Source organism: Amia ocellicauda, chromosome 12 (assembly GCF_036373705.1).
Source record: "Amia ocellicauda isolate fAmiCal2 chromosome 12, fAmiCal2.hap1, whole genome shotgun sequence".
Classification (NCBI taxonomy): domain Eukaryota; kingdom Metazoa; phylum Chordata; class Actinopteri; order Amiiformes; family Amiidae; genus Amia; species Amia ocellicauda.
Genome location: NC_089861.1, coordinates 13,513,837 through 13,537,229, shown reverse-complemented (window position 1 = coordinate 13,537,229; position 23,393 = coordinate 13,513,837). Strand labels below are relative to the sequence as shown.

The 23,393-nt window shown below is 38.3% G+C and overlaps 1 protein-coding gene across 2 annotated transcripts; it reads right to left on the bottom strand.

The window, feature by feature from the left end:
- Window positions 1-716: 716 nt before the first annotated feature.
- il15 (interleukin 15) lies at window positions 717-22,870 on the bottom strand. Of its 2 annotated transcripts, none has more exons than XM_066718393.1 (7): window positions 22,506-22,870; window positions 12,595-12,692; window positions 11,960-12,050; window positions 2,282-2,323; window positions 1,688-1,825; window positions 1,152-1,181; window positions 717-899 (listed from the first exon to the last, which is right to left on the bottom strand). In XM_066718393.1, the coding sequence occupies exons 1-7, from the start codon at window positions 22,578-22,580 to the stop codon at window positions 879-881; spliced, it is 495 nt and encodes a 164-aa protein (XP_066574490.1). In that variant the 5' UTR covers window positions 22,581-22,870; the 3' UTR covers window positions 717-878. The 2 variants fall into 2 exon arrangements, with proteins under 2 accessions (XP_066574490.1, XP_066574489.1); XM_066718392.1 differs by having other exon boundaries at window positions 717-904; window positions 22,506-22,868.
- Window positions 22,871-23,393: the final 523 nt, after the last annotated feature.

The window sequence follows — 23,393 nt, the reverse complement described above, 5'->3', positions numbered from 1 at the left end:
CAAAAGCCTAAACCATCTGCCAGTTGTAAATTCAAACCCAAATCCTACATGGCAGCTTTGTGTCTGAGAGCCTTCTTGCATTATGCTAAGGGGTTGCTGTCAATAATAAGGTCCATGTAAACCTATCAATATATGAATATATGAAACATACTTATGTTTCAGGTTCCACAAGTGATTGAATGTGATTTGACAGTAATTTTCTAAAAATCTGCATTCTGGAGGACTTTCTGGAGGAATTTTAAACGACTTGTAAATGGAAACACGTGTCAGTCATTTCAGTGGCAATCGACATGTGCTCCTCCAGTAAGAAAGGTCGTTGGAAGTGACCTTGTGACCTTGTGAGCAAATGCAAATATTCAATCCTAAAGGAAACTTCACATCCTCAATTATTATTTTATTATTATTATTACTGGAGCTGATTTTAAATGTGCACTAATATATTCTGTGTCTGTGCTACAGTTCACAAGGACTGTTCCTATGATATTTAAATATTTAAAACTCTGAAACGACAAGTACATTTATAAATCATTTCAAATTGCTCTGCAGGGTTTACATTTTGGAAAAACTATCAAATCACTTTAAATAATTTGCAGTTCCTGAAAAAGTAAGTTATATTATAATATTATGTAATATTATATGGTTTATATGAAGAATTGACGTTTTAGTTGTAGAATTTGTGTGTTTTGTGATGAGTCCAAAGTTAATGTAATCCAAGCTTATGTACAAAAAACTATTTATTTTATACACATTTAGTAATAAATAAAGAGATTAAAAAAACATGAATCACATTAATTCAGCATACTCGTTCATTAGATAAAAAATTCAAAAATCTCTGGAACTTGGAAAGAAATGTTTCTGTTGACTTCTCTTCATATTCTTCACATTTTTTGCAGCTCAGACTGTCCTAGGAATAAAAAAAAATTAAAATAAAAACATTAAATTCTTCTGCACACGAGTTAAAAACAATATCAATATCAAGGTTATTTTAATGCTAGAAATACACAAGGCCTATAATCACATCTTTTATATTTTTTAAAGAAATATTTGGTGCAGCATGAACTCTGAAATTTCCACAAATTCTGAGGAAACGGAAACATTTAGAAAAAGCACAAACAAACATTTACAAAGCATGCTCAATCCGTAATACATACCTGTGGCAATGGAATCAATTCATTGTCAATCTATATATATAAAAACAAAAAAGCTAAATTAAAATTTTGAAAATAGCAACAAACTGGCAATTGCATGATATTTTCTGAAAAATATCAGCAATGTTTAAGATACTGCAATCAGCTGTACTTGGACACTTCTGAAAAACATTCCATGTTTCATGATTATTATTTATTACACAACAGTACTTGATTAATGTGTTTGAGTATATTAAATATTTGAGCAAGGTGCAATATACCACCAGGAATTGTGCAATAAAGATTGTAAGGAACAGGGGAAGTAAACATGGAAGGTAATCATGTAAAACTTAAGCATGTGCATGGTTAAAATATGGCCAAACCGCGAAATTTCAGTGCAAATACTGTAGGCGTAATCTGACCTACTGTGTAAAATGAAATAACAAAATAGGGGGCCTTTTTTCATCTTGGGCCACAGAATAATCTTGATTTGAATTCTGAGGATGTCTGAAACCTTAAGAAAAATACCACTACACCATTTATTACTCGACAAAGCTTACCTGCTCTTTAAAACGACTCAGATAACCTTCAAGATTGCACACAGAAGATAGATACACACAGTCTTTATTCTCCAGCTCAAAAATAATAACTTCCATCTCCAAAATATAGCATTGGAACGATACATTGACACATTTCCTCTAAAAAACAAGCAAACAAAAAATGTAAGCCACAAATCTTATACATAAAACAAACATCAATACGTTATCCCCATTATCAGATGTCTTTTAGACCACTTTATATAATTTTAATTGTAACCAAGATTAAATCAAAACTTCAACCCACCTGCAAAAAGCAATTTACAAACTTGGAATATAACTTAATCTGCATGGAAGCAAGAAGCCTCTGTTAAACAAAAAGCCACCATCAGGTTTGTAATTTTCAAATAGCAAATTAATCAAATTTTGAATTTTACCCAGGCCTTTTTAATTTAAAAGTAAAATCTCGCTAAGATAATCATACATTGATAATCATTTATAATTATTAGAAACATAATCTGATATTCCAAACATCCATTTACACATTATTTGATTAATTTCTCAAATCAAAATATTTTTATGGCGATTTGATTTAAATAGAAATATAGTTCTACTTACATCAGTTGGTATTTCAGGAGTATACAAATAAGCAGTAGATTTCTAGAGAAAAAGAAATATAAACACAAGAAAATATGTATTATAGAAGTAAAGACTAGGCAGCTCTAGGTACGTTATCTGTAAACTCTTAGACTAGGATTGATTATTTGCTTTTATTCTGAAAAGGGTACAGAAAACTATTTACATATTGAACTAGTTTTTGTCCTTTTTGCAAGATGCTCCATCCTTTTGAGAACTGCCAATTATGTCAGCCCAACACTACAATTTGTGAGCAATGGGATTTTAAGAGAATGTGTTGGCAAATGAGATCAGATCCCAACACCCTCCAGAATGTGTTCTCCGTTTAATTGTGCCAGAAATGCTTTTCAGACATTTTCTGTGTCTGATAAATTATTTTGTGAAAGCAGATCAAAATGTATAGTACCACAGATAATTTGATACAATTTCATAAATAGTTCAAGATTAAAAATCAATTTGGCTGATCATTTTCTCAGCCACAAACTAAGGACAAGGTATGAAAGCTGTTTTAGTCTGGCAATTGAAACATATTCCCTGATGGATATGCTTCAGCCAAATTAGACCATTGTTCTGAAGTATAAATAATCTTTCCACATTAATCCACATGTATACAGTAGCCTTCAAATGTATTCAAATCCCCAATGCAGTGCAGCTAAAAGTTGCATATATCGGCAATCAGTGTTTTTAATATATTGGAATCCATCTGTCCACAATTCTAACAAGAGTCAAAAGGATGCAAAGGGAAAAAGATGTCCTTCCCAAGTTGAGCCTCCCTTTATCTTGCACTAAATAGGCTGCTGGTCTATGGGCATAAAACCAAAACCCTTGAATTCACCAAAGAAAATCTGTGTTACTCTCAAATCAATTTCATGGATGCTTTTGGACATGCAGTACACCTGGTGCTACAAACTTGAGGTATTGTCAGAGAGAATGCTATACCCACTGTGAAGGCTGGGCACAGATCTGTTTTGCTTTTGGTCCATTTTGCATCCACAGGTTCAGGTGAACAGTATCAAGGAACATATGGGTCCCAAATACACTCACCTAAAGGATTATTAGGAACACCATACTAATACTGTGTTTGACCCCCTTTCGCCTTCAGAACTGCCTTAATTCTACGTGGCATTGATTCAACAAGGTGCTGAAAGCATTCTTTAGAAATGTTGGCCCATATTGATAGGATAGCATCTTGCAGTTGATGGAGATTTGTGGGATGCACATCCAGGGCACGAAGCTCCCGTTCCAACACATCCCAAAGATGCTCTATTGGGTTGAGATCTGGTGACTGTGGGGGCCAGTTTAGTACAGTGAACTCATTGTCATGTTCAAGAAACCAATTTGAAATGATTCGACCTTTGTGACATGGTGCATTATCCTGCTGGAAGTAGCCATCAGAGGATGGGTACATGGTGGTCATAAAGGGATGGACATGGTCAGAAACAATGCTCAGGTAGGCCGTGGCATTTAAATGATGCCCAATTGGCACTAAGGGGCCTAAAGTGTGCCAAGAAAACATCCCCCACACCATTACACCACCACCACCAGCCTGCACAGTGGTAACAAGGCATGATGGATCCATGTTCTCATTCTGTTTACGCCAAATTCTGACTCTACCATCTGAATGTCTCAACAGAAATCGAGATTCATCAGACCAGGCAACATTTTTCCAGTCTTCAACTGTCCAATTTTGGTGAGCTTGTGCAAATTGTAGCCTCTTTTTCCTATTTGTAGTGGAGATGAGTGGTACCCGGTGGGGTCTTCTGCTGTTGTAGCCCATCCGCCTCAAGGTTGTACGTGTTGTGGCTTCACAAATGCTTTGCTGCATACCTCGGTTGTAACGAGTGGTTATTTCAGTCAAAGTTGCTCTTCTATCAGCTTGAATCAGTCGGCCCATTCTCCTCTGACCTCTAGCATCAACAAGGCATTTTCGCCCACAGGACTGCCGCATACTGGATGTTTTTCCCTTTTCACACCATTCTTTGTAAACCCTAGAAATGGTTGTGTGTGAAAATCCCAGTAACTGAGCAGATTGTGAAATACTCAGACCGGCCCGTCTGGCACCAACAACCATGCCACGCTCAAAATTGCTTAAATCACCTTTCTTTCCCATTCAGACATTCAGTTTGGAGTTCAGGAGATTGTCTTGACCAGGACCACACCCCTAAATGCATTGAAGCAACTGCCATGTGATTGGTTGGTTAGATAATTGCATTAATGAGAAATTGAACAGGTGTTCCTAATAATCCTTTAGGTGAGTGTATATGTATGGTTGAAAACAGAAAGTGAAGAGCGATAATGTAATTTTCAGTTTGGAAGGGTAAATGAAAGATAATTAAAAATATAATATGTATTTGATGCAATATGTGCAGATAGCAGCTCAGTAATAAAGAATGAAAAGTAGTATTATTTCCAATTCATATTTTTATCCCAAATCTATGTATGAACATTTCAGTAAATAAAATTAAATAATGCCAAGAAATATTATTATTATTATTATTATTATTATTAATAATAATAATAATAATAATAATAATAATAATAATAATAATGATTATTAAGATGGAAGTCACAAGACAGCAAGGCACATTTTACACTGATTGTTGCTTTTTTTTTTTTTTTTTTTCCAGTTGTTTTGTAATTTTGTTGATCTTGCTTAGTCTGAATGTTTGCCTGTATATTTGGTGGCAGTTTGAAGAATACATATATTAACTGCCATTTTTGTTAAACACAGGGCTTAAAACTTTTATCCACAATGGGAGATCGAAACATATGATTAAACCAACTACTATATCAATCTTGAATAATAAAAAAAAATGTCTATATACCATGTATTGCCTCATGATCTACCTTTGAATTTATGACCAATCAATATTACATTAAATAATCATTAAAACAGATTAAAATTTGCAGTCAAATCTTTCAGGCTTTACGATTTGAAAATGAATTTGTCTGTGATCACATTTAAACGTGAGTAAATGCACATAACTCCACACAAATACATCCATTTCCACATTTGTAGGAAATATGCCCTCTTGATACTGCCCCACCTTGTGGCCCCTCTGATGTCACAAATTGAACTTATATTGGCGGTTCTGGTGTCTTATTTACAAAACAAACTGCTTTATTAATTTCAGATGTAAGGGGATAGGCTAAACAGTTTAGGGATGGAAAAGCTATCCTTGTCAGGGGGGAAAAGTGCTGCCCCTCCAAAATGTAACTGCATGACACCTCTGTAATGTCGATTTCTATTTCCCTGATTAACTGATTAGACTAATCAAAAAATTGGATACGGTGCACGCACACAAATAAATAATATTGAATAAGATGTATTAGTAATAAATGGATGCATGAGTAAATACAGTATTCACTTTTTCCACATTTTGTTATGTTACAGCCTTATTCCAAAATTGATTAAATTCATTGTTTTCCTCAAAGAAGTTTGTTTGAAATCATGCACATGTACATAAGTATTCACAGCCTTTGCTCAATACTTTGTTGAAGCACCTTTAGCACAACTACAACCTCAAGTCTTTTGGAGTATGATGCTACAAGCTTGGCACACCTATTTGTGGGCAGTTTCTCCCATTCTTCTTTGCAGGACCTCTCAAGCTCCATCAGGTTGGATGGGGAGCGTCGGTGCACAGCCATTTTCAGATCTCTCCAGAGATGTTCAATCAGGTTCAAGTCTCAGCTCTGGCTGGGCCACTCAAGGACATTCACAGAGTTGTCCTGTAGCCACTCCTTTGTTATTTTGGCTGTGTGCTTAGGGTTGTTGTCCTGTTGGAAGATGAGCCTTCGCCTCAATCTGAGATCCAGAGCACTCTGGAGCAGGTTTTCATCATGGATGTCCCTGTACATTGCTGCATTCATCTTTCCCTCGATCTTGACTAGTCTCCCAGTTCCTGCCGTTGAAAAACATCCCCACAGCATGATGCTGCCACCACCATGCTTCACTGTAGGGATGGTATTGGCCAGGTGATGAGCAGTGCCTGGTTTCCTCCAGACATGAGTTCAATCTATGTTTCATCAGACCAGAGAATTTTGTTTCTCATGGTCTGAGAGTCCTTCAGGTGCCTTTTGGCAAACTCCAGGCGACCTGTCATGTGCCTTTTACTGAGGAGTGGCTTCTGTCTGGCCACTCTACCATACAGGCCTGATTGGTGGAGTGCTGCAGAGATGGTTGTTCTTCTGGAAGGTTCTCCTCTCTCCACAGAGACACGCTGGAGCTCTGTCACAGTGACCATCGGGTTCTTGGTCACCTCCCTGACTAAGGCCCTTCTCCCCCGATCGCTCAGTTAGGCCAGGTGGCCAGCTCTAGGAAGAATCCTGGTGGTTCCAAACTTCTTCCATTTATGGATGATGGAGGCCACTGTGCTCATTGGGACCTTCAATGCTGCAGAAATGTTTCTGTACCCTTCCCCAGATCTGTGCCTTGATACAATCCGGTCTCGGCGGTCTATAGACAATTCCTTGGACGTCATGGCTTGGTTTGTGCTCTGACACACACTGTTAACTGTGGGACCTTACACTCACCAAAAGGATTATTAGGAACACCATACTAATACTGTGTTTGACCCCCTTTCGCCTTCAGAACTGCCTTAATTCTACGTGGCATTGATTCAACAAGGTGCTGAAAGCATTCTTTAGAAATGTTGGCCCATATTGATAGGATAGCATCTTGCAGTTGATGGAGATTTGTGGGATGCACATCCAGGGCACGAAGCTCCCGTTCCAACACATCCCAAAGATGCTCTATTGGGTTGAGATCTGGTGACTGTGGGGGCCAGTTTAGTACAGTGAACTCATTGTCATGTTCAAGGAACCAATTTGAAATGATTCAACCTTTGTGACATGGTGCATTATCCTGCTGGAAGTAGCCATCAGAGGATGGGTACATGGTGGTCATAAAGGGATGGACATGGTCAGAAACAATGCTCAGGTAGGCCGTGGCATTTAAATGATGCCCAATTGGCACTAAGGGGCCTAAAGTGTGCCAAGAAAACATCCCCCACACCATTACACCACCACCACCAGCCTGCACAGTGGTAACAAGGCATGATGGATCCATGTTCTCATTCTGTTTACGCCAAATTCTGACTCTACCATCTGAATGTCTCTACAGAAATCGAGACTCATCAGACCAGGCAACATTTTTCCAGTCTTCAACTGTCCAATTTTGGTGAGCTTGTGCAAATTGTAGCCTCTTTTTCCTATTTGTAGTGGAGATGAGTGGTACCCGGTGGGGTCTTCTGCTGTTGTAGCCCATCCGCCTCAAGGTTGTACGTGTTGTGGCTTCACAAATGCTTTGCTGCATACCTCGGTTGTAACGAGTGGTTATTTCAGTCAAAGTTGCTCTTCTATCAGCTTGAATCAGTCGGCCCATTCTCCTCTGACCTCTAGCATCAACAAGGCATTTTCGCCCACAGGACTGCCGCATACTGGATGTTTTTCCCTTTTCACACCATTCTTTGTAAACCCTAGAAATGGTTGTGTGTGAAAATCCCAGTAACTGAGCAGATTGTGAAATACTCAGACCGGCCCGTCTGGCACCAACAACCATGCCACGCTCAAAATTGCTTAAATCACCTTTCTTTCCCATTCAGACATTCAGTTTGGAGTTCAGGAGATTGTCTTGACCAGGACCACACCCCTAAATGCATTGAAGCAACTGCCATGTGATTGGTTGGTTAGATAATTGCATTAATGAGAAATTGAACAGGTGTTCCTAATAATCCTTTAGGTGAGTGTATATAGACAGGTGTGTGCCTTTCCAAATCATGTCCAATCAACTGAATTTACCACAGGTGGACTCCAATCAAGTTGTAGAAACATCTCAAGGATGATCAGTGGAAACAGGATGCACCTGAGCTCAATTTTGGCTCAAAGGCTGTGAATACTTATGTACATGTGCTTTTTTGTTTTTTTATTTTTAATAAATTTGCAAAGATTTCAAACAAACTTCTTTCACGTTGTCATTATGGGGTATTGTTTGTAGAATTTTGAGGAAAATAATGAATTTAATCCATTTTGGAATAAGGCTGTAACATAACAAAATGTGGAAAAAGTTAAACGCTGTGAATACTTTCCAGATGCACTGTAAACACACCTGTAGCTTTTGCCATTTAATCAACCACCAATGTATCTTAACAGAATGAGAAATTGAGATTATTAATCAATAAGTGGTTTAATTAAGCAGACTACATGACCACCTTGCAGTGGGAAGAATGAAGTGCAGCCTGATGAAGTATTGCTAAAATTAAAGTACTAAAGTAAAAACTATAAAACCTCTCTTTTGTAGATATTACTGTTAAATCTGTTGTCTGATAGAGCAGAACAGTTTATTCAAATATAATTGTAATTGTTTATAGTAACTAATCTAATCTATACATTCTCCTGGAGACCAAGTGTGCCTAGACTATTCAAAATCTTAGTTTACAAGGAAACATTTAATGTAGTTGTATCATTTATTATACCCCACATTTTGCCTTGAAAAATCCACCTGCAATCTATAAAGTCTGCTTAATTCCTGCTCCAATAATGATCATTCCTACTCTATGATAATTTCTTCTTAATCTGCAGACTGTATTTTACTAGTTATTTATATCAGCCTAATCAGTTAATTTGATAAATGGTCAGTCTAGTAATTTATTAATGTTCTAAGGTCAAAGTTAATTGAGGTACAAAAGCAGGAGACACAACATTACTCTTCAGTTTCATGCAATACCCTAAGGAAGGTATTTGCAGGGTGAAAGAATTTAAAATGAAATTAACACAAAGCCACACTAGGCCATGATCCCGTCCAACAGTTGTAAATTCCATTGTTGGCAGCTTTTTATTTGGAAGAGGAAATGTCTTACATACTGCGAACACACCTTCAAGTACTGTGTGTTGTTTTTGGCATTTGGGTTAGTTTTAATTTGTCCCAGACATGAATATGGAAACGAAATATCAACTTGTTGAAACCGATGCACTTGTTTTCCAGTCCCCTGACCTTGAACAATTACACTGAAACTGGCTTTAACTCCATACTCCATTATCTAATATGGCTGCCCCAATTACCAATCATATTTTACTTTGTAAAGTAATCATTGAAGCAACATCTTCTTGTAAAATATTACATTCTTAGTTCTTACTGCGCTGCTATCTGCACATATTACATCAAATAAATATGATATCTTTAATTATAGTTCATTTACCCTTCTAAATTGAAAATGAATTTCTCTCTCTTCACTTTGTGTTTTCAACAATGTTTGGAATCCATCTGTTCATACTGAAAAGGGCACCTAAACTAAAGGGATGCAAAACATTGTAGTGCCAGATATACTGCTGGATAAGACATATTAGTAATAATGGGATACATGACTAAATACAGTTAGTTCCATACATATTTGGATAGTGACAGTGAAAGGAAACAATCAAGATGTGCTTTAAGTGTAGACTTTCATCTTTAATTTGAGGGTAGTACTGTACATCAAAATTGGGTGAATGGTGTGGGAATTACACCCATTTTTATATGTGGTCCCCCAAATTTTAGGGGCTCAAAAGTATTTGGACAAACTAACATAATCATGAATTAAATTTTGAGTTTCAATACTTGGTTTCAAATCCTTTACAGTCAATGCAAATACTTGGTTGCCTGATGTGTGGAATCCATAGACATGGGTTTCTTCCCTGGTGATGCTCTGCCAGGCCTGTACTGCAGCTGTGGTGGATGACAGAAGAATTCTTTCCTGGTGATGAATAACTGGTTCCTTGTATTTATTGATGTGACTGCTGACAAAAGCAGCAGGATGAATTCTGAAGTGTTTAGGGTTATATTATCTGCTCAGATTCAGCCAAATGCTTCAAAACTCATTGGACGGCGCTTCACAGTGCAGATGGACAATGACCCAAAGCATACTGCGAAAGCAACCCAAGACTTTTTTTAAGGTGAAGAAGTAGAATGTTCTGCAATGTTCTGTAAATCACCTGACCTGAATCCAATTGAGCATGCATTTCACTTTCCGTCCTCCACCACAGTTGTTTTCCATGGTCTGGTCCTTTTGGTGTTCCTGAGATCACCAGTGCGTTCTTTCTTTCTGAGAATCTACCAAATAGTTGATTTGGCTACACCTAATGTTTTTGCCATTTCTCTGATTGGTTTGTTTTGATTTCTAAGGCAAAACACCCCAAGAACAAGCAGGAACTACAACCCCAATTCTGAAAAATTTGCGACAGTATGGAAAATGCTAATAAAAACAAATAGGAGTGATTTGTAAATGTACTTTGACTTGTATTTAAAACAAAAAACATATAAAGACAAGGTATTTGATGTTTTACCTAAATCAACTGCATACTTTTTTGAAGGTAAACATTTATTTTGAAATTGATGCATGCAACACGTTCCAAAAAAGTTGGGACAGGGGAAATTTAGGACTAATAGTGATGTGACAAGTTGAAATAAGAAGGTGATGTGAAACAGGTGAGGCAATCATGTAATCATAGTATATAAGGAGCCTCCAACTTCTCTGGGCTCGGTCTCATCTGAGATGGACAGTAGCACAGTGGAATCGGGTTTTGTGGTCCGACGAGTCAACATTTCAAATACTTTTTGGACAAAACAGCCGTCGTGTTCTCCGGGCCAAAGAGGAAAAGGACCATCCAAGCTGTTATCAGTTTCAGGTCCAAAAGCCAGCGTCCGTCATGGTATGGGGGTGTGTCAGTGCCCATGGCATGGGTAACTTGCACATTTGTGAGGGCACCATTAATGCAGAAAGATATGTACACATTTTGGAGCAACATACGCTGCCATCCAGACATCGTCTTTTCCAGGGACGTCCCTGCATTTTCCACCAGGACAACGCCAAACCACATTCTGCCTGGATTACAAGCGCATGGTTGCGTAAGAAGAGAGTGCGGGTGCTAGCATGGCCTGCCTGCAGTCCTGACCTGTCTCCCATTGAGAATGTGTGGCGCATTATGAAGCGCAAAATAAGGCAACGAAGGTAGAGTTGCACAGCTGAAGAAATGCATAATGGATGAATGGGGGAAAATTCCTCTTGCTAAACTTAACCAACTGGTGTCTTCAGTGCCCAAACGCTTAATACGTTATTAAAAGAAAAGGTGATGTTACACAGTGGTAAACAGTCGACTGTCCCAACTTTTCTGGAGTGTGTTGCAGTTATCAGATTTGAAATTAGTTTATATTTTCAAAAATAAATTCAATTCACAAAGTAAAACATCAAATAATGTGTTTTCAATATAATACAGGGTGAATTGAATTTTCAAATGACTTTTTGTTTTTTTGCATTCTCCATACTGTCCCAACTTTTTCGGACATCTAAAGTACAGGCCTGGCAGAGCATCCCCAGGGAAGAAACCCAGCATCTGGTGATGTCTATGGGATGCAGACTACCCTCAAATTAAAGCACATCTTGATTGTTTCCTTTCAAATCCATTGTGGTGGCGTATAGACCCAAAATTATGACAATTGTGTCACTGTCCAAATATTTATGGACCGAACTGTATGTATAGTTATTGTCAGAAAAAACATTTCTTTCATGTTTCTTTTTAATTTCTGCTCTTTGCATTTGGGATAAAGTCTAAACACATTCATGGCAGTAACATCTGGTGTGTCATAGTGCAGACCGATTAAGAAAAACAAACAAATATGTAACTTACGTTAAAATAGCTCAGGCTTTTGTTCAGGAAGATCTGCATTTCTATTAAATTCTGGTTTGCTTCAGTAATAGGCATGTCAGCACTCAGACAACTATGGAAAAGTAATAAATGTAATGTGGTCAAAAAAACAAATAACTGATCAACTTTTGTCCCGAGATTGGTGGTTTGGGTCTGGGCCATGTCACATGTTAGTGTGACCAAGTAGCAGTAACAAATAGGGCAGCAGTGTGGAGTAGTGGTTAGGGCTCTGGGTTCAATCCCAAGTGGGGGAGACTGCTGTTGTTGTACCCTTGAGCAAGGCACTGTACCTAGATTGCTCCAGTAAAAGCCCAGCTGTTTAAATGGCTAAAATGTAAAAATAATCGGATATATTGTAACATTTGTAAGTCACCGTGGATAAGGGTGTCTGCTAAGAAATATAATAACAACAAACTATTGTATTAGGTAGGTTTGTAATCATCCTTGGTTCCAATACCACAGCGACCACAGTCCACATTTAATGTCTTTACTGAGAACTGTATTAGGCATGCCTTAGCTGTGCTGTATGCTTGGTGGACTGCTGTGTCAAACAGGTTTTGTCATATAACACGTATAGGATGTAAGTATTGCAGAGGACAATTAACACAATTAAATACCTCAGTATGAAGAGTGAAATCCAAGCCTCACTGTTAGGAGAGCGCTCCAGGAAAAGGTGGAAGTAACAGGAGACATAAACTTTTCTCACTTGACATTTCTGGAAATAGATAAAGCGAAATAGTAGAAAATGGAAAATACAGACCTGTGTTATTTTAACAGGGCAAAGAAAAACAAGTAGAACAATTTTCTTTTTTAGATAAGGGATGTAGCAATTAGACAATAAAAAAGCAATTTTAAAGCCTTAGTAAGTTACTTCTTATTTAAACTTTTTTGTTTTATTATTATTATTTATTATATATGATATATATGTAGATTTGACAAGAAACATGAAGGTCTAACATGTACTGAAATAATAAATTAAAGAAGGAAAAAATGAAATATTAAATTAAATCAAAACCATTAATTTGGAAAAAACAGAAACAACAATGCTGTGTGGGGCTTCAAAAACTCACAGCTGCGATCCAAAAATTTCAGAGCTGTTTTAATTGAAACTTGATTAATATGGGTATGGTACCTTGGTCAATGGCAGAACAGCAGTGTTTCAGCTGTGATTGAAACTATTCTGCTTGAAGTCCAGAACCATATTAACTATTGCACACCTGTCTACATGATAGCTTGATGAATTTAAAACCAGTTCATTTTTAGTAAGATGCCACTTTCTTCTAATAATAAATGTAACCACTATGATGTACAGGTTTGTAGTTTGCTATTATTGGGTGGGTCAAAGTTTTGATTTAATCCGGCCCATTGTCTCCCTCAGGTGATATCCGTCAGTTTGTAAGATTTTAATGCATTGAAATGATCATGGCATGCCACTGACTTTCCCATGCTGGTGACGTCTCAAGGCTGTTTACACAGAAGTGTGACTTCGTAGAAAACATTTGCAGAGAACAATGTCCTTGGAATATCACAAGAGTATCACTGGAAAATCTGAGTCAGGTCCTCTCATACATGAATCGATTTACTGATTAAAGGAAATCTTGAAGCTGATACAATAATCCTGCATGACTTCACTTCATGACTTATCTTGTATATAAACAACTGAATGGTATTGGCACTTGATGTAATTTAAAAGTTTTAGAGACATTCTGAGTGCATTAAATAACTGACTGTTTTGAACAGTCATGGAAGTAACAAACAAATTACTATTATTACTCATGAAGCCGGTGAGGAGATGGACAATTCATTTTCTACCCTTAAACCGCAAGTGTGAAATTCACTGTTCTTCATTGAAGACATTTATGTTGACCTCAGACAGCCTTCTCCTATGTATGGACATACATTATCACTTCAAGATTTAGGTCAGTCATACATATACAAAATGAATTCTGGTAAGCCAATCATAAGACAACTACTTAAAAGAGTTCTAAGTAACTGCAAATTTACTTGGATGTGTTCAGTGTGTAATAGCAAAAATGCATCTGCATCAAATTTGGTCAAATGTGCAGCTACTTAGAACTATTTTAGTGAATATGTAATATACATATTACAATAAAACTCATTTAAGGTTCAGAAGGCATTTTTACTTTTTTAACAGACAAGACATTTCATTCTTATTTAAATCTCTATCTCAGGAGTGAGAAGATCTGGCATTCATGCAAATTGCCTAAGTTTTCAACTTTTTTGAAACACAAATTAACAGAACAACCCTCAGGCATTAGCACAAGGAGTACACACTTGATGACATAAATGCAGGTTTAAAAAGCACATCTGAAAGCCTCTAGAATTTTTTAAACAAGTTTATTGTTTGGCTTCCAATATCAACAATAATATCCCAATCTTAGTAGTGGGCCAGCAGTAGGAAGTTTTTTTGTTTTTTTTCCATAGAAGGGTGAGGTCACTGAAACATTACAGCCAAAGGCAAAACTCAGAACAGACTTCAGTCAACTACAAGAAGAAGGTTGGGACAAGCCCTGCAGACAAGACCTGTATGTGTGGCTCATTACAAGGTGAATTGAATGCAGAAATTTTTAAACATTTAAAGGACAGTTGGTAATCATTTAAAATAAGCTGACCATCAAATAAACCTGCCTGATATTGTGGAATCTCAAATTAAAGGTTGATTCATACATACCCTTTTTACAGCCATGTACAACCCCAATTCCGAAAAAGTTGGGACAGTATGGAAAATGCTAATAAAAACAAAGAGGAGTGATTTGTAAATGTACTTTGACTTGTATTTAAACAAAAAACATAAAAGACAAGGTATTTGATGTTTTACCTAATCAACTGCATCGTTTTTTGAAGGTAAACGTTTATTTTGAAATTGATGCAAGCAACACGTTCCACAAAAGTTGGGACAGGGGCAATTTAGGACTAATAGCGATGTGACAAGTTGAAATAAGAAGATGATGTGAAACAGGTGAGGCAATCATGTAATCAAGTATATAAAGAGCCTGCAAAAAAGGCCTAGTCCTTCAAGAGCAACGATGGGTCGAGACTGCAAACAGATGTGTCAGCAAATAATCCAACACTTTCAAAACAACATTCCCCAAAGACAAATTGGTAGGAATTAGGGGATTTCACTTTCTACGGTGCACAATATAATTAAAAGATTCAAGGAATCCGGTCAAAACTCGGTGCATAAAGGGCAAGGCCGAAAACCAATTCTGAATGCGCGTGATCTCGGATCCCTGAGACGTCACGGTCTTAAAAACCATCATGAGTCTGTAATGGACATCTTGACATGGGCTCGGGAATACTTTGGTAAACCTTTGTCAGTCAACACCATTCACTGCTGCATCCACAGATGCAAGTTAAGGCTTTACTATGCAAAGCAGAAAACACTGTCCAGAAGCGCCGACGACTTCTCTGGGCTCATCTGAGATGGACAGTAGCACAGTGGAATCGGGTTTTGTGGTCCGACGAGTCAACATTTCAAATACTTTTTGGACAAAACAGCCGTCGTGTTCTCCGGGCCAAAGAGGAAAAGGACCATCCAAGCTGTTATCAGTTTCAGGTCCAAAAGCCAGCGTCCGTCATGGTATGGGGGTGTGTCAGTGCCCATGGCATGGGTAACTTGCACATTTGTGAGGGCACCATTAATGCAGAAAGATATGTACACATTTTGGAGCAACATACGCTGCCATCCAGACATCGTCTTTTCCAGGGACGTCCCTGCATTTTCCAGCAGGACAACGCCAAACCACATTCTGCCTGGATTACAAGCGCATGGTTGCGTAAGAAGAGAGTGCGGGTGCTAGCATGGCCTGCCTGCAGTCCTGACCTGTCTCCCATTGAGAATGTGTGGCGCATTATGAAGCGCAAAATAAGGCAACGAAGGTAGAGTTGCACAGCTGAAGAAATGCATAATGGATGAATGGGGGAAAATTCCTCTTGCTAAACTTAACCAACTGGTGTCTTCAGTGCCCAAACGCTTAATACATGTTATTAAAAGAAAAGGTGATGTTACACAGTGGTAAACAGTCGACTGTCCCAACTTTTTTGGAGTGTGTTGCAGTCATCAGATTTGAAATGAGTGTATATTTTAAAAAATAAATTCAATTCACAAAGTAAAAAATAAAATAATGTGTTAATAATGTCTTTTCAATATAGTACAGGGTGATTTGAATTTTCAAATGATTCTTTTTTTTTTTTGCATTCTCCATACTGTCCCAACGTTTTCGGAATTGGGGTTGTACTACAGTATACTCAATATATTGTACTGTAATGTTATATAGTACATGTAATATTGTACACTTACATTTTCATTTGTATACATACTATAATAAGTTACACTACTGAAGTTGCCTTATAGAAAACTACAATTCTATCAATTCTACCACATCAATGCATAGGAACTCTGTGCCTTGTTCCTGGGCTGGGAGGCCTATGGTCACTGATGCTCAACCGCCTGGCACACCAACTGCTTCTGTGGGCCCAGCTTTGGGTCTCACCCCTCATGTTTGACCAATACAGCAACTGGCCTTCTCTCCAAAAGATGCTCTCTGGCACCTTCAACCTCAGGTGGTACAGCACATTTGGAACTGGTTCCGACAGTGTCTACTAATTTTCCCTTATGGCTCTCTTTCCAAAATTCAGCTTTTTTTCAGGTAACCAGGTAACCAGGTTTATGCAACCAAATTTTTTTTAGTGTCCTTCTGGTCATAAACAATGAAATACAAAATGTATTTGACTATTTATCTAGCTAATTTATACAATCCTCTTAACTAAACAATTTACTTTTTCCACATTTCCAAACCACACTCAACATATAGACTACCAGTCTACATTATAACTCATCGGAAACATACCTGTGTGTTCAAGTTCCTGTGAATATAAATTAAATAGCAAATTGCCATTGTTAATGAATAGCCGTATGTTTGACTATTCAGACTCATCGCTAACCAACAGAAAAGTAGAGGTGCCGGCTTCCTAAAACTACATGGCACGGAGGAAAATAATTATATTTTGTTGTAACTGAATCTGTTTGTTTAGCTGCAAAACAACCCCAGGCCTCCATATAACTATCTTCATTGTTAATGGTAAGCCATACACAACACTTTGACAAATGTCTTATCTGCTTTTTATCCCCTCACACAATGTGCCTGAATGTGAAACATTGTTCCTATAACACTCTTATCTAAATCCAGGTGCTATTTAGGACATGAAAGATTTCAAAATCCCAACATAGCTGCAGTTCTCCCTATCCAAAAAGTCCCTAAGAAAAGTATCTTACCTTTAAAGTGGAAGGAACTGAAGGAGCTATTAATCTAAAGACATAATTCTTGAATCAATTTGTGGGCAAAGAGTGTATAATCTAACAATATATCAAATATAATGACTATGAACAGAAAGTCTACACCTAAATGACAAAGATGTATGTGTTAGTCTTAAAAGTCCCTTGTCCTTCACTTTAAAATGCTACAGGATCAGCATGATGCTGGGGGGGGGGGGCGGGGGGGCGGGGGGGCACAGAAACATACCATTGGAAATAGCTAGGACTGAAAACCGATAATGATGGTGATTGTTATTTTATGTAGTAGATGCCTTTGTCCTAGATGACTCACATTCATAACATAAATGTGAAAAGTTTCATGGTCCTGAAATTACACTGCATTATATCCAACAATTCATTTTATAACGCTTGAATGGCCTTTGAAGTAAATGAACAGTATAATGTCCTCTACTTCATATTCTTGGCAGGTTAATACATTTCCAAGTGAATCAATCTACAGATGCCTGATATTTATTTCAGTTGAGTAAACATTATTTCTTATTTAATCCTGTGGCTCCCATCTCCATAAACTCTTCCTGATCATACTTGTTTTTAGCTACTAGGCAAGAACTGAAGCATGGTGTTCCAATTAAACAAAAATGTCACTTTTTAATTCTGCAGAAATGTTTTGGGAATCATTTTTAAACATTTAATAATGACACAATATCGGTCTGTCTTAAAAATATGTTTTTCTATTTTGGCCTTAACTCGAAGGTACATTTCTATTATTGTTTTGTATTATAAAATAAAAAATAGATTATATATTATAGTTCTCAATGTTTTCTGCATCCAAACTGTTACAACAAATCCTTGAGTGCAGATTACTGTGCTCTAGACCAGGGCCAACAATCACTCATGTGTAGCATGTATAGAGTAAAATGCACCCACCTGTCTCTCTACTTATGGCCATATCCTGGCCAGTATTGTTCATTGGTTCCACCCATTGCTTATCCTTGGTCCCCCATTGGTTCATGCAAACGCACACCTCCTAATTAGCCAGCACCTGTATAAAAAGTGATTATGTTGTGCTGTCTCTCTCATTTTGTTCTTCTTCAACTTCTTTTGTTAGATACCGGTTTTGCTGCAATATTACTTAAATAACATGAATAAAATGTTGTACCTCTATTGTTTTTCTTTTAATTTATATTTATATTTTGTCTACGTTTTTCTGTGGTTTCCTTGTTACCGGTCAAAGTTTTGTGTCTGTTTAATGTCTATTGTTTTGTTAGTAGCAGTCTTTCTTTTCTGGTTATTTTAATCTGCACAAAGGACAGCTCATCATTCTAAACATCACTACATTCTAAACATAATTTTCATCGTGATCCGTTTTCTCCACCATCATAACTGAACAGTTACTCTTGGTTTTTCTGGACTGGTTTATTTAATTTTGTGTTTAACTCTTAATATAATCAGTTATTGGGATAAAGTATAATTTCTCACCATTTTATTTGTATTGTTTTTTCATTTCTGAACATTTGTTACTATCTGTATGCAACTCAATTGTTTATGAACCTTGACACCTTACATTATTTGTCATTATTATTAGCAGACGCTCTTATCCAGGGCGACTTACATTTGTACCCATTTATACAGCTGGGCATTTTACTGGAGCAATCTAAGTGAAGTACCTTGCTCAAGGGTACAACAGCACTGCACATCAGGGATTTGAACCCACAACCTAACCACAGTGCTGCCTATATGCCTATTTTGCCATCTTGATTCTTGGTGACTCATTTAAGTAAACTCATTTAAATCAGAAGGAGTACAGTACAATTGCTTAATATTTGCATGGAGTGAACTTTTACACAATTCCCTGCTCACTATTTATAGAACTACAACTGCTTTCAAAATAATATGCATACATAAAAAAAAAAAAACTCTCTACCGCTCCACATGATTTGGAAACTTGTCTTGGAGTTTGAAAAGCATGATCTCTCTGACTGCTGTAGTTAACAGAGAGCCCTATTAGTTATATTAAGGCTGTTAATGGCTTAAAGCATTTCCTGTGGTGTAATTCTGAGCACAAATCATTGTAATATATTCAAATTAATCTTTGCCAAATAAGGGAGGTGAAAGTATAAATTACTTATGAGTATCTTTTGTTATATATTTTGTTTTGTTAAATTTTCAGTGTCGTCCTCCCTTTCTCTGCTTCTGACACATCATAGCATGCAATTAACATTAAATGCAACATATCATTAGTATATTTGTACATTTATGTTAAAAGTCTGTAAAGCACTCTGTGGCTACCCTATGAAGGGCACAATACAAATAAAAATTAATTGATTGATTGTGCAGAGCGAGGTGCTAATCTGAAACTGTTGTGATCGATTCCACCCACACGTCTCTCCTCCCGGCGCTGAGACTCTGCTCTGTGTGCGCATGTGTGATGGAGGGGGCGTGGCTTTGGAGACGCCTCTGAAGCGAGGGCGGCTCTATGCTTTCAAAACAAGCTTCGCTAACTGCTGGCCTGTCAGGATTGCATACCCTAGCTTTAAAGGAGACAATTTTAGCACAAACATCACATTTTAAAAATATATATCAAATTCCACTTGCAATGCTTTCTTGAGGCACAGGCCAGACCCAATAAGCACTCAATCTGTTGTAAACATCTACTGACCTAGTTCACCAACTACTCGACTCGCCTGCACTACTGCTACTCCCTCCAGGCCGGCCTGCCTGCATCCACTACCCGCCGCTCCAGCTCATCCAGAACTCTGCGGCTCGTCTGGCGTCTCTCTGCCCCGATTCGCACACGCTACCCCACTGCTCCGCTCCCACCACTGGCACCCGATACCGGCACACATTCAGTTCAAGACTTTGACCCTCACCTACCGCTGTCTCGACCACACTGCACCAAGCTACCTTCAGTCACTCGTCTCTCCATACATCCCCTCCAGACCACTGCGCTCCTCCAGCCCTTGGCCCTTGACTGTGACCTAACATCTTGTCTGCACTCATCAGCTTTTACAATCTAAGATGCAAGACCTCATATATTGTTTACTGTATATCTCGTATACTCTTGTGTAAATTGGAAGTTGTAAAATGTATTATGCCTCGTTGAATTGCACTGTATTATTGCACTTTGTATTGCTCTTATATTTTGTACAGTAAGTCTTGTGGGACTTCCCTGGCAGATGCCCTTATCCGGAGAAACAGTTCCCACAAGCAAGACTGAAACCATTAAAAACAAAATCTTTCGCTCTCACGCTGGCCACTTTTGTTTTCATTTTACTACAGATCATGGATTTAAAATTTCACATTGAGCATTACACAGAACTGCACCAGAAAGACCCAGCTCCATATTGCTAGGAACGTCTAGTTTGTTTGAAATTGTCAGAAAGGAAAGGGTTAAAAAAAAAACTGCCATAAATTGGTGCGCTTGGAGACCCATCTTTAGAAGGGTTTTGCAGCTGTGCTTTGGACACGGATAAACATTTTACTTTTTCTTTGAAGAAATGAACAACAGTCATTCAGACTCTTCCAGGCATTGAAATCCTGAAAATACAAACAATCTAATGAAAATATCCATCTGGACTGGCTTGGTCAAGGACACTTTCAACTTGGCTTCAGAACCTTTTCAGGCATTTTTTTTAACACATGTAAATGACCTGAAATGTTATGTAGCACATTTTAAACAGACAGATCTCCCCTAAATAGCTGTCTAATCTTGAACTAACATAAGATTAAGTCTATCCTGGAGTGAAGAGCTCTATAGGCATGTAACTTCTGAGCTCTAGCCTAACCTTGGTAACCACACGGTTTACACATAAACAATGCGTTAACAACAGGCTTCCCGTAAGGTTACTCTCACTCTTTGAAAGTGTTACGTTGAAACACGAGTCATTCAAGTTCACCTTTTTGACGATGCAGGCAAACATGTATGTCAACAGGAAAAGCCTCAGCTGTGCGTCTTGAATGTCACCTGCTGGCGCTCCCAACCTCCGGGACAAAATGTGCGTCTTCTTGCAGAGACATTCAGTACAATTGCGTTTTGCTCCTGAATATGCAGGGCTATGCATGACAAAAATACAAATAAATAATAAACGAAGCTATACATGTTGAAACAAATACACGGATATAACATGTATATTTTTATTTAATGCAGCGTTTATTGATTCGTGCATTTATTTCAACATGTATTGAGTGGTTGATCCGTTTTTTTTTATTTTTGTATTTTTTGTATTGGGCATGGATAGTCCTCCAGATCTAAACGCATCTCCATACATATAACCCGTCCTGTGGATGTGCTGGGACTTTGCTCTCTGCGTTACTACATGCACCCTGACGTCTGCAACTTTGGCATGCCATTCAAATGTGCCTGCCTCAGCACTTCACAGAGCAAGACTGCATGAACCACTGCGATGTGACACGCATCTGCTTTCAAATTTGATCCAATGCTTCTCTAATGTAAAACCTGTACAATCACTACAATCATGCTTTGCCGGATCAAAAAGTGGGCGGTTTTCTCTGGCTGAACAAATATTGCGTGTCTTGCAAAGTCATTTACGCTTTCACTTTTGTCAGGCAGAGGCGCTGCGGCAAATACAAAGGGCCGGGGGTCGCGACAAACATCTGCTTCTGCCCGGCGAGAGTACGCATGCGCAGTGAACACGCCCGTCACATCAATCTGTTGGTAATAATAATGATGTGCATTTCAAATGGTTTTGCCCGTGTCACCGTGTTGAAAAACAGCTGGTAGCCAATTCAGACAAGTTGTGTATGTGTGACGGGATGAGCTGCCTGATGTTTTCAGTCGAAATAGACAGCAGGCTAATCTTGAACCACACCCCCCCCCCCCCCCGGGTCGCACTTTAATGGGACCCAGACTTCACCGGCCGTCGCCCCTCTGGGTAACAATCCCGGGCCGGTTTTCGGTCCCTCCGCCCTTGGTTCATGCGATGTCCTTTCGCTTATCCCAACCGATATTTCAAATCAAGAAATGCATGCAAATGTGCTCTTTAATGGATTGCGGGTGCATTTTAAGAGCTACACGCATATAAACCAACCACCAACACTTCGAAATGGACTTGACTGGTTTCAAAGAAGGTGAATGCGACAGATCTATAATTATTCTAGTAGTAGTGGAAGACATGCATGAACGGGGATCCACAACACAAGCCTTCAACAGCAGCAGTCATACTACTACTACTACTACTACTACTACTAATAATAATAATAATAATAATTTACCTTTGACGAAGAATCCCGGTGCAGTTTGACAAGTTTAATGAAAGTGAGAGAGAGCAGAATCAAAAAAGCGCTCATCCGACCAGAGTTGTTTACCTCACTACCAGCGAGTGAGGCGCACGAGTATTTTTACCGTTCACCACCATTATCGTCTATGGGGAAACTGTTCGGCTAAATCTTGAAACAAACAAACAAATAGCAGTTGCAATTTAAAGGATAATATTGCACTGGAAATATAAGTGCTCAGTCCTAAAAGGCTTTCGGGTGCGTGTCCTGAGACGAGAGCTCCGGTCCCTGCCGCGCATTGTTTCGCTGTGGCAGCCCGTGTGTGCGAGCTGCCTGTTTATGCGTGTGCGCTGCGACGCTCCCTCTGTGGTTTGCAGAGAGCTGGCACAGACCTGGTGCATGTTTTAACCCCGTGTATTTGTAATAGCACACTCGCTTCTAATTATTCTACTTAGGGTTGCAGATGAATACGTAATGCACCCCTGAAGGGTATCTTTTATATGTTTTTGACCCTTTCTTTGGTTGTCCAGATGTGGATATTTCATTTACATGTGTTGCTATATCATACATTGAATTTGGAACTGCTCTAATCCCTGACAGATATGCAGAATACAGTTCTTGGATTTTGGGGAAAATGCACTCAAAATCAAAATACATATTGTGTCTGATGTTCACATTTTGTCAGGTCAGTGCCTCGGACTTTCATGCATTTAAATTGCAGATTGTGTTCCTGTACACCACACTCTTATGGTGAATATTCTTATTATGGATTATTATTATTCAAGGCCTTTGGACTATTTTTATTATGCCCATCCCCTGGTTTGTGCCTATCAGCTTAGTTATTTTGAACTTTGTTCTTTTGGTGCTCATGTTTGAGACTTTGCT

What these genes read in the sequence shown, in the direction of transcription:
- il15 (XM_066718392.1), bottom strand. Translation starts at nt 22,580, where the DNA reads ATGAGCGCTTTTTTGATTCTGCTCTCTCTCACTTTCATTAAACTTGTC. An exon ending in ACCGGGATTCTTCGTCAAAG is followed by an intron (nt 12,693 to 22,505) that starts GTAAATTATTAT and finishes ATCTATTTCCAG; the next exon opens with AAATGTCAAGTGAGAAAAGT. An exon ending in CTCCTGAAATACCAACTGAT is followed by an intron (nt 1,826 to 2,281) that starts GTAAGTAGAACT and finishes CTTGTTTTTTAG; the next exon opens with AGGAAATGTGTCAATGTATC.